The sequence below is a fragment of the Helobdella robusta genome, assembly GCF_000326865.2.
Source record: "Helobdella robusta unplaced genomic scaffold HELROscaffold_1, whole genome shotgun sequence".
NCBI classification, from domain to species: domain Eukaryota; kingdom Metazoa; phylum Annelida; class Clitellata; order Rhynchobdellida; family Glossiphoniidae; genus Helobdella; species Helobdella robusta.
This window is the reverse complement of record NW_008703570.1, coordinates 6,990,574-7,002,978: the sequence shown is the minus strand read 5'-3', so window position 1 is coordinate 7,002,978 and position 12,405 is coordinate 6,990,574. Positions and strand designations below refer to the sequence as shown.

The 12,405-nt window shown below is 31.3% G+C and overlaps 1 protein-coding gene across 1 annotated transcript in view; it reads right to left on the bottom strand.

The window, feature by feature from the left end:
• Positions 1 to 12,405, bottom strand: part of HELRODRAFT_62054 (hypothetical protein) — a gene marked incomplete at both ends in the record, with an annotated part of 32,029 nt that overhangs the window by 13,957 nt on the left and 5,667 nt on the right. Inside the window, one exon of the mRNA XM_009011036.1 lies at positions 7,048 to 7,176. Coding sequence (XP_009009284.1) covers positions 7,048 to 7,176 — 129 coding nt within the window. The remainder of the gene's footprint in view (positions 1 to 7,047; positions 7,177 to 12,405) is intronic.

Genomic DNA, 12,405 nt, shown 5'->3' with positions numbered 1-12,405 from the left:
TTACAGAAGATGTCATTATCTACATGTATGCATATAGTACTATTTCGACTACCTAGTCTCGTCAGTGCAACATTATAATAAATTTTACATTTTTAAAGTTTTTAAAATTTCAAAATTTTTAAAGTTTTAAAATTACTAAATTATATATCCTATATATATCCTTTTTACAAAGAATTTAAAATTAACACTTTTATAATTTATAATTTTAATATTTTTATAATTTTTCTTGGGGGGGCAATTGCCCCCCCTGCCTCCCCCCAAATGACGCCTCTGCCAGTGATTAGTTCAGTTTGTATAAATTAATGTCATTTATATAATTATTATTAATCATAGATCATCGTCATCATTGTCGTCGTTATTATTAATCAAAATTTTCTATAAATACCGACAAGATTAATTTTCCCAAAAATACACCACACCCACACACACACACACACACGCACACATAAAACAATACACACAAACATGCAAACTCTGCTGTTTACTTTGCGTTTCAATTTCAAATATGTTTATTTTGTACTTATCCATGATTGTAGGTAGGTATGGGTAGACCATGCATGCACAAAAAAAACAAACAGGCAAACAAAGACAACAGGCAAACAGCGAACAAACAGACAAGCAAACGAACAAACAGACAAACGAACAAACAAACAAACATGCAGGCAGCATTCTGTTATAAATAAGCATATTTATTATTGAAGGTGGTCCATTAAATGACAACATGATGAACTTGATCCGTTTCAGATTACATTAAACCCATGTGTACACAAATGTGCTTGCTCATGATGACAAATTGAGACAGGTAATGATGATGATGACGACGATAGCAATGATGATGATGATGATGATGATGATGATGATGATGATGATGATGATGATGATGATGATAATGATGGTAATAACAGTGTTTAACATGACGCCTATGACTGTACCTGTTTTTAAATATATATTAATTTCAATAATATGCAAACAAAATTTATTTTATTTGAATGAAGCTCATAAATAATTTTTGTTTTATTTCAATCGTTGCAAGTAATAAACTTGAATATGATAAAACTTGATTGTTATAAAAATCCCTGATGAACACACAACGAAGTTTAGTATGCCTGATTGGGAAAAGTTGATCAACACGTAGCACTCACGCACCCAAGCATGCACCAACCGACGAACCAGCTGAACAGCTTGCAAGGTGGAGGTAGGGGGAAAAATATTTTATTCCTACCTGCCAGAAACTGCGCACAACACGTCAGGCGCATAAACAAACGTTTGAAAGTGAAATATCGCTGCCTACCTCTACCTTTGCTTTCGTTTTCTTTCTCCTCTTATAATTTAACTTTTGTAAACCGTTTCATGAATTGTAAATAAATAAGTTATTAAATAGATATCGTTATATTTATGACACATTTTGTGATTTATGAAACACTTTTATCTATAAACTTTGTTTATTGTACATGTATTTAAAATTATATGTGAGATATTCGCAATGATTTTTTAACCTTCCTTCTTCATAACGCAAATGTACTTTACACACACACACACACACACACACACACACACACACACACACACACACACACACACACACACACACACACACACATCCATGATGACGCAAGCAGCACGTCACATTTAACCCCTTTCTTTGGAAAAATCCGAAATGTAAAAAATTGTGTTCAAAAATTATTTTGAATGAAGAACATTTTTCAAACGTCTGTGCAAATAAAATACAATAAAAAAGTTCGAAGATAAAAACATCTTCGAAGCAGCGATGTGGACCATGACATGAGTTTGAAGAAATGTGTCTGTTTTCCTAATTCGTAAAATAGCGTTTGATCAAGTTCGCTGAACGCGGTAGCACATTTACTTACCATTTTAGCTTCTATATATTAATTGCCCTAGAAATATGTTTCACTGAAGAAATAAATGCCTTTGTCAAAAATCGTCGTGGTATTTCGATTTGAAGGAAACGTTTTATCAAGTATCTTGGTTAATTTAAGCTCAGAGATTCCACAATCTTAAAATATTTCAAAAGTTTACAGTCCCAACAGTTCAACAATTTTTCAGACTACAAAATGCATTATGAACGGTTCAACGAATATTCAAACTTCTTCATCCAGCTCATCCTTTACAATTTTCATGGCATTGTTTTTAATTTATACATTCCTAACACATTGTTTGGTCGAACTACTATTACTACAACTACTACTTCTACTACTACTACTACTTACCACTACCACTACTACTACTACTACTACTACTACTACTACTACTACTACTACTACTACTACTACTACTACTACTACTACTAATAATAATAATAATAATAATAATAATAATAACAACAACAACAACAATAATAATAATAATAATGGGAACATCCTTTTATTTTCTAACTCCAAATAAATAATAATAATGATAATAATAATAATGCTACAACTATGTACTTACAAATAATAGAGAATAAACGTGATGACATAGAAGCAAAAGATGAATAAAAAGAATTATCAATGAAAACAACAAAAATGTCATCACGATCAGGATGATATCGTCATTGAGATATCATTTTAATGATACTTGCACTACATCGACAACATTGTCGCGATCAATTGATGTGAGAATTACAACGCTACTGCAAGCCTAGAATTTGCCTATCATACTCATCATCATCACATTCATTTTATCACTCTTCTTCTACTTTTTCATCAGCTTCATTATCTCACTCATCGTCATCATCGTTGTCATCGTCATCGTTATCTTCCTCTTCTTCATCATCATCAACGTCATCATCATCTTCATCTTCCTCCCCACTATTATCCTCATCATCATTATTAACAACAACAACAGCATTATCATTATTGTTACCATCATCATCGTCATAATCATCATCACCATCAATCCATCAAGAAACATTAGAGCCAGAAGCAACAATTACAGAGAGACCATCCATCACACCAAAGCAACAACAACAATTCTATGGTGACCTACCTACCTACCTACCTACCCACTCACCTACCTACCTACCTACCCGCCCAACAATCATAAAATTAACCAATCTCAATCATTCAATCAAGCTTCTTTCATTGAAACTTTTTTTGCAGACATTAAAGTTACTGTCGTGAATTTAAAATCTATGATTAAATTTTGAAAATATGTTTATTGAAAGAATAAATAATAATATTAGAAAAAGAAAATCCAATAAAAATGTTAATATCCCGTATGAAGCCCGGTGAATCCATTTTAACAACTTCGAAAAAATTTTAATCAAATTTTATGCAAATGTTTGGAGGTTTATTTTTTGCTTAAAAGGAAGTCAATAATAAATTGACTCTTGGTGCGGCAACAAATCAAAATTGATGGTAGGTCCATTGACAAACTTTCAATGACCAGACAACAAATGGCTTTGTTTATCTCCAATTTTTCATTCAAAATTTTTTCCAGTAAATATAGTAACATTTTGTATGCGTTACCGTTTATAAATAATTCCTCTGTATAATATGTTGATTGTTATCCAAAAGCAAATTTATTCAAGAAATCACATTAACTTTTGAATTTGATACAATTTATAAAATTGTCCCATTCTTCATATTTTTATAATAATATCATTCAAAGCCTCTCTAAATAGGAACGTAAACTGGCAATACATAAATGTAGCATGCTTTCGATTCCCTAGATCCACTACCTTGTGGCTTCAAAGAAGTAAACCTGAAAAGTAATATATCAGGGATGGTACACTTCAGACGCTGGCATTACTTAGTGTAACCAGGTCGGTGCCAAACGTAATGCATAACATACCTTTGGATTACATCTTCCAGTTTGAGAGAGGAATCATGATGCATGGGCAGGCAAGAATGCGTCCCGGAGAGAAAACTCTGAAGCTACGATTTTGCGACTGAAACAACTTGAGAGGCAGGAGTTACGGATTATAACTCCAGACTCGTTGGTGCAAGGTATGGACGCCATAGGTTGTTTCTGACGGTGGGTTAGGTCTTTGTGCCTTGCTTCACAAAAGATTATGCAATTAATTAAAAGGAATCATAAAGAGCGCATCCATTGTCTTTCGGGACAAAAACGAGCCATATATAATAATAACAATAATATAAAAATAATATAATAATGCATTGTAATGACAAGTCGCATAATTCTTAATGAAAATTGTGGTAAAAACTAAAAATTAACTTGAAGAAGAAATATAAATTTTCTCAAAAATGGCGAAAAGTGAACAACATTTTTTTCGACTCCTGATGGTTTTTACTTGTGCGACTTGAAACAATTGTTGAAATTATGTTGCTCTTCAAATCATGTTGTTGAAATAGAAAAAGACCAAATGATTTGAACATGGAAAAAATGAATACCTACCAAAAACAATCCTACAATCACTTATGGTCCAGTCAAATGGGAAAGGTCTCCAACTCTGAGCAAAATACACTCACAATCTATCTTTATATATTATATAATTACTATACTTTACATAGTAATCCAAGGCTTGCCATATATGTGTACGCAAATACATGCCAATAATGTAAATTAAAAGTAATTACAATACAAAATAAAACAACCATTAGATTAAGGTTATCAAACAGACAAACATAGAAAAAAATTAACAGGAAGACAGACAATTAACTGACCGAGTAAAATGTTAAAATCAATTGAAATAACAACAGACACAGAATACGCAAATTGCCAACTGGAAGAAATTTAGCTCAGATTTTGAGTTTCCTGGAAAGTAAGAGAGGAGTTGAATTGTGTGAACTAATTTATAATACCGGTGTGAATGGGTGTATGTGTTTGTCTGTTTGTCAGTGTGTGTGTGTGTTTGTGTGTGTGTGTGTTTGTGTGTGTGTGTGGACTAATATGTTTAGTAAATGAGATGTAGTTTAATGAATAAGACGCCAAATTATTAGATGATGGTGGTTATAATTATTTTTGTAGGTATTCAATGATTTGAATCATTTCGGGGACTGTTTTAATTTCAATTATTTACGACAGTTTATATTTTTTAACATATATAATGTTATAAATTTATTAATCTGAAAATGTCAAAATACTTCACAATTATCTTGAATTGTGAATTTTTTGTAGAAAAAAACGAATATGATTTTCAGCTGCTATATAAAAATACCAAAAAATGAGCACAAAGATGTGACATATATCTAAGCCAAAACATTCGCAGAATTTATAAATCTACGCAAAAAATCTTAGAACTTAAACATTTAATACAATTTATTTCTGAAACATATTTTTCTTTTGAAGATAACGTATTAAAAAAACAAACGATAATGAAAAGATTAGAAAACTTCAAGCTGGTTTAAAATTTCAACTTCAAATTTAGGTTGCTAAAGAAAATTTTTCAAAATACACTCACAGAAAATGAGTTAAATAAAGAGAAAACGAAAAAAAGAGAGAGGAAAAAGGACAAAAACAGAAAGAGAGAGAGAAAGACAAAAGAGGTACATTGCTTATAAGTTCACTTATATTTATATTTGTATATAATGCTCAGGTTTTGAAATATAAGAACGGGCGTTAAAATGAAAAGACTCACTCCTATTTGTACTATTTATACAAAGGTAATAAATTTTATCAAAATTTTACTTGCAATGAAATCCGCTAACTCAAAGCAGTGCTTGTTGGGCCGCCCAAATGAGATGGCATTAAAATATGAAAATTCGAACAAAAAAAGGAACATAGAATAAAAAAAACTGAAAAAAAACTATCTGAGGTCATCATATATAGGAGTAATGATTTTTTAACCAGCTGGCGTTGGTCTGTGTCCCGACCTAAGGGGTATTTTATGGTTATAATAAATTGTTAAAAAGTAAGCAGAGCTGAGGCGACATTGCCGTTTTGAAAAAATTTGCGGATCATCCAAGTATGAACTAAGGGTTTAAACACAATGACGATGATGAAGATGAGAATGATGATTATCTACAAATGTCTAATGCATGTACGTATATGTACGCTCATGTGCATAACTGTACAGAGCACACATACATGCACACATCTGTAGACGCCTAAATATATACATAAATACATAGATACATTCATCTAATTGTAGATACATGAATTAAACTGTAGATATAGACACGTGTACTGTACATGGATCCATCTGTACGTACATGCATACATCTTTTAATTCCATCAACATAGAAGAACGACGTTAATCTCTGGGTGACTGCTTGCATAGCACGGATTAGCAAAAGGATTATTTATTTACATTCCATTCCTCATTTGACACGCTAAATATGCGTTCATTCATGCACTCATCATCCTCGTCGCCAAGCTCTCTTTTTGCAAATTTATTTTAAAAGATAAGTAATTATACTTTTAATAATTTTGATTTATTAGTCAATGAGTTAATTGATTAGTTAATTAATAAGTCACTTAATGTATTTTTATTTAGTTGTTGTATCAGTGATGAAAAGTTACTTGCCCGAGCGACGTCAGTGTTTGTAGGCCTACTGGTACTACGTGCTTTCTGAGTTGTTATTTATTTTGCTTTATTATTTGTAATTTTCTCAAAAAAGTTGGTGTCCATTGAAGATGAAATTTATTTGAATTTTAAATGCATGCACTCAAATCAAAATAACATCTGGTTATGTTATCACCATTTATGGTGAATAGGAGTGAAATTTAATTTCCGCAATTCAAACCGACCTCGTTTATGTGAAGAAGAAAAATATTTTGTTAATTTCAGCTAAAAAAGCAAAACAGATTAATTTCCTTTGAATATTATAAAAAAATTTTTTCAAATCTAATTAAACTTCAAAAGATAAGTAGTAAATGTCTGATGAAAGTTATTGCCTTCAGAATTAAAAAACTTAAATAATATTCAGCCAGCCTATTTTCAATCAGTAATTAATGTGATATAACCGATGACTGACTATAAAGTGCAAGTACATAGAAGATATATTGGTGACGCTGGCTAACGTACGTCTTATTAATCTTTTTAATACAAATTTGTAGAAGTATTTAATTAAATATTACAAAAGTAAGTAATGAAAAAGTAGAACGATAAAAAGTAAAAGTGATAAAAAGTAATAATGATGTAACCTTTGCTGTTTCCGTTGACATCTCTGAGGACGGTGCACTCCTCAATGGAACCAAATGCTTTCAAGAGGTTTCTCAGATCATCTTCTGTCTGCTGTTTGCTCAACATTCCAATGAATAACTTGCGGTCTTCTGCAAATAAATGTTCATTATTAAATGTTTGGCCGTCGTTTGTGTTTAATCATCACGGCCATCATTGCATACTCGTCGACGGTCAGTCAATAAGTACCCTGCCAAATGCTGTTGCCGATAATTCTTTATGGATTTGTAGTTTGAAAATAGAAATTCATACTAAATTCAAAATTAAATTATATAAAAGTAAATTTAAATTAAAATTATAAAAAATATGTAATGTAGTTAATTTAAAAAGCGATTTGAACACATAGCGTCAAAAAAATTCCTCAATGAATAAAACCATTGCTAGCATCCCATCACAACAAGCACAACACAAGCAAGTACATTCCTACATTTGCCTTTTCCCTTGTAAACAATAAATTTTAACTAATCACGTTTATTGTAGATTATTTGTACGTTTTCCAATTTATATTTTATTTATAGTTTCAATGCTGGTGCAGTTGCTTGACGGTGCTATCACATTCGCATGTTAAGCTGGTCGGCTTTAATGGGATGCTGGTTGGAGCATGTTTTCCCAGCTGCAACTTCAAACATTAAACTGGAGTAAATTAATTACGGTAGTCAAAATCGTCCACGTTCTCACTATCACAACATCCGCCAAAACATCCAACAACAGTACGAATTGCAGGCAACTTAATGAACAACGTTGAAAAATGATTGAAATATTTTGTCTGAAAGTTATCAAAAATGAAAAAAAAACAGTTTTTCTTTCAAAACTCTGACTTTCAGTTCCCACATTATGATCAAAGAAGAGAGGTAACTGATGCGATAAATAATTGAGCATGAACATAATTACAGACCTTACGTAATGGATTCGGAGCGGGTGTCAGTCTTCAAAAATTTTTTGTTTCCATGAAATTATCGATACTGCCACGGATTCCTATTTTTACTAAACGCAAACAACGACGAAGTGTTGCCGTAAAATAATGCTGTTGATAACTAGTGTTGAAGATCGTTTTTTTTTAATAAAAATTTAGAAACAGTTTTTTTAAACAGTCCCATTAACAATTTTTCCGATCACAAACTCACAATATGAAATTGTTTATAATAACAACAGAAGAGCAAAAACATTGAAAATGTACCTATATGGTTCTTGGTAGTATATATGAAATAATTTTCAAGGATGGAAACATTTATCTCAATTGTCGAATTATTTATGTGCACGCGCTCTGGCTACTCCGCTAATTCCGTTAGCGTTTGTATTCGCACGCCTTCTAACTAAATTATACATTTTGCTACCTATATAAATAAATAAAACACATCCATATTAAATTTGACCAGTCTGCATGGACTCGAAATCATTGTTTTTGTTAGAAATTATTTTGTTTTGACAATTAATTAAATTAAATTAGAATAATAATGCACATTATCAAGTTTGAAAGAACATATCATTGTCTCATTCAAACCATTAACCCCAAATTTATATGTGGATCTTAGAATTTAACAACAGTGAAATTCATTGATGTATCCACGATACCTTCAAGCATTTTTTTTCTGAAAAGTATCTTAATTTTTATAATGTGGAAGTGGATTGGTACATGAAATTGTGAATTTTAACAAAAATAAAACAAATTGTGAATAACTGATGATGTTGTCGGTGTGCCAATAGTGACTGCATTTAAAAATGCCAACTTTTACTTTTTATATTTTGCGGTTTATATTCTTTTTATTTAAAGTTTCCATAATAAATTTATTAGCAATTAATTCGACCATTTATACTTGCCAGATCTGTGGTATAATGAACTGACAAACGTATAAAATCAATTCACGAAGCGTGCAAGTTGTTTTCTGCGTTATTTCATTTTTAGATCTTTAATGCAACACTGAGTTTTGGTGAAGTTAAATTTGATGAATATTTCAACATTTCCAAAAAAAATTTTTTATTATAGTAGTTTGAAAAATGCTGCAGCAACTATTTCATTTCAATTTACAATTTCAGAAGCAAACTATGCAAGTGAAGTTACTGCATAAATAGATTCACTACCAGGTACAAATGAAAAAAAGACTTCATCATCGTTAAAAGGCTACAACAGCAGAAAACATGGATGGAACCGACTGAATCAGATGAACATCATAAACTGTCTGACATAAGCAAAAAATTCTAGTTCATAATTTTTAATGTTGATGCGAAAAATTTAAGATTGTGACCTATCACAATTCTTTCCAACCTTACAAATAATTCATATAAATTTTTGAAATATATACAAATATATACTTAATAACTTCTTTATATACTGAAAAAAAATTGTTCATAAGATTTTATAAAATTTATCTGTTGAATTTATTACATTTGTTTCTTGGTTCACCAACAAAACAGCGCATGACAAAATGGCGCCGACAAAACCGCGCCGAAAAAATCGCCCAGGACGAAATAGCGTAAAAACAAAAAGCTGAAGAAATAACGCAACCCGGCATTGTTGGTAAAATTTTGAAAAAATAAATGCTTCATTTTATAAATAAGCTTGCAAATCTTAACAAATTCATTAGATATTAGCTAGATTTTTTAAAATAAATTAAAATAAAACAATGATGAAACAAAGTTTAACCAAATGATGAACGTTATTATATTAATAAACAAATTTGGGAGAGGTCTTAAAAATGTAAATTAAAAAGTCAAATTATATGCAACGTGACGTGAAAATTCCATTCGTGATATGGTGTAATAAGTTGGCAATATTGTTGTTAGACGTTTGTCCAGTTTGACATATTTGGATTTGCTGGCAGCTTTGTTTCGTTCCCCTGCATTGTACTAAGCAATGTTGTTTTCGGTGAACTCTTGTTCTTTGCGGAAGTGATCAATAAACCTGTAAACATTCGGATGGGGACAATCAACAGAATGCTGAAATGCATGATGCCATCCCTCTACTGAGTTATTTGTTCGTTGCAGGTTCTCTTGCACCCAATCGCGAACATTCCCAAATGTCACTGGAAATCTTGGGATCGCTTGGCGATTTAGTTTTTTTACTACCACGGCCAGTATAAATATCTTCTCAGTATTCGTACACTTTTCAACAACATCTGGGCAAGCTTTACTTAGCTCTTCAAATACAGTGATGACTTGATGCAGTAGTAGAACAAATGAAAGAACTAGCAGCATTCCTACAAATAATTGTATGTTTTCATTTCTTTAATATGCAGTATATGCAGTAGTAGTAAAATTTTCATTTTGCATTTTACGCCCGAGGCATTGTCCAAGGTGGAATAAACAACCAAATAGTTTGCAGGCTGGAAATACGGTGCTTATTGCATTCTGACTCGCCTTTCAACTTATTTTTGACATGCCATTTTTACAGTTTTATCTCAAAGTTTAAAAAATAATTATTTAAAACAATTATTTTTATGATTTCGTGTCAGCGCATTTAAATTATACAATTTCAATTATAAAATTGACATTTAATAAGTGATGAAAATATGTGATATTGAGCGATTTTGACATTCGCCATTTTGTCATGGGACATTTTGTCGCTGTTACACGCCATTTAGTCAGAGTTCTTTGCCGTGCGCTATGTTGACGGGTCAGCTTGTTTCTTAAAAGTTACGATACGGTTGTTTGTACTGGCCAGCATAAACACAAACTGTATAGGTCTTTTTTTTCATTCATGACACTTGAAATATTTTAACGTGTTTTGTTTAAAATTTTCAATTTTTATTTCACGAAACATCAGAAGTTACTTCACACCTCAATTATTTAAAAAAAAATGATGAAAAGTAAAATTATACATTCACTTAAAATGATTTTTACATAAATAAATAAAAAAAAATATATACTATTATATTTAAAAATAGTCCTAGTTAAAACAATACAAACCTTCAACACGGTTCTCAAATTTTGTATAATAAAAATTTTAAAAACTTAGAAAAACTCAGAACTGTAAAAAGAGACACTCGTTCATCCACGTTCATAAACTGATGTACGTACAGACACTGTAAAAAGAGACACTCGTTCATCCACGTTCATAAACTGATGTACGTACAGACACAACTTCATACAAATTCATGCAAGTTCTAAGTATCATACAAACTTTTCGCATATTTTTTTCTGCTTTCATACCCATTAATGCATCAAAAACTTAAGAACATGAAGATACCAACAAAGGCTTCAAAATTAAAAACGAAAAGTGGCAAATGAAAGGAAGGCACATGTGTACAGACAGTTGGACAATGTTAATTTTCAGTTTACACGTGGTCATCTTTTGATGTGAAAGAAATAAAAGTGCATGATGACCATGAATGTATGCACGCATGTATGTGGTGCAATAATGTCCATTTCTATAATGATTCATTTTGTTCTGTTTTATTCCACTCTATTGTACATGAGATACATGCATTTTGTTATTATTATTAATATTATGTTATTATTATTTACATTATATGACTGTTGTTATTATTATGGCGTTTCTTTTTTAAAAAAGCGAACAACAAAGCCGGTCATAATGGTAATTAATATTGCGTTCTGCCTCAAATTGAAAGTCAACATTATGCGTTTTGTTTAATAAACTCAAAAATTACTTTTTTAATTTTTTGAAATAAATAATTCGCTAAAAATTGCAAAAATTTTATGGAATGTTTTATCGAGATCATAAAATAAAATGCACGAATCAGTGCAAAAAGGAGCGTAAAGCTTTTATTGGAGAATGTTATATAGATAGGAGAGAAGAGCAACAGCATAGTGCACATGTGCATGTGTAAACTGAGATAAAATAAAAATAAAATCACAGAACTAAAATATGAAAACCACAACATCAAGAAGTTGTATGTAGATAAATAAGAATATTCAGAATTCCACTTTTTAAAATATGAACTGAACTGACGGACATCAGAAATGACGTCACCGAAATGATCTTTATCAGCGCCATCTATTTTATTCAGCGTCATTGTGACGGCTCACCATGATAAACATCTTATCATCGTCATCGTCGTCGGAATTATTACCATCGCTGTCTTTGCCTTTATCATCGTCATCATATTTATCAGAACTGTCTCATTGTCATCATCATCATCGACTTCATCATAATCTCTACCATCAAGACTATCTCATCATCCACTTCATCACTATTCTCACATCATCTTCTTCTTCATCTTCACATCATCATTTTTGTCATCATCATCTTCATCTTCGTCATCACCACCAACACTTATAAAATCATGACACCTCTTTCGAGGCCCCGGAGCGAGAGAATTGGCAGTCTGTCTTTGTATGTATGTATGTATGTATATTTGTATGCA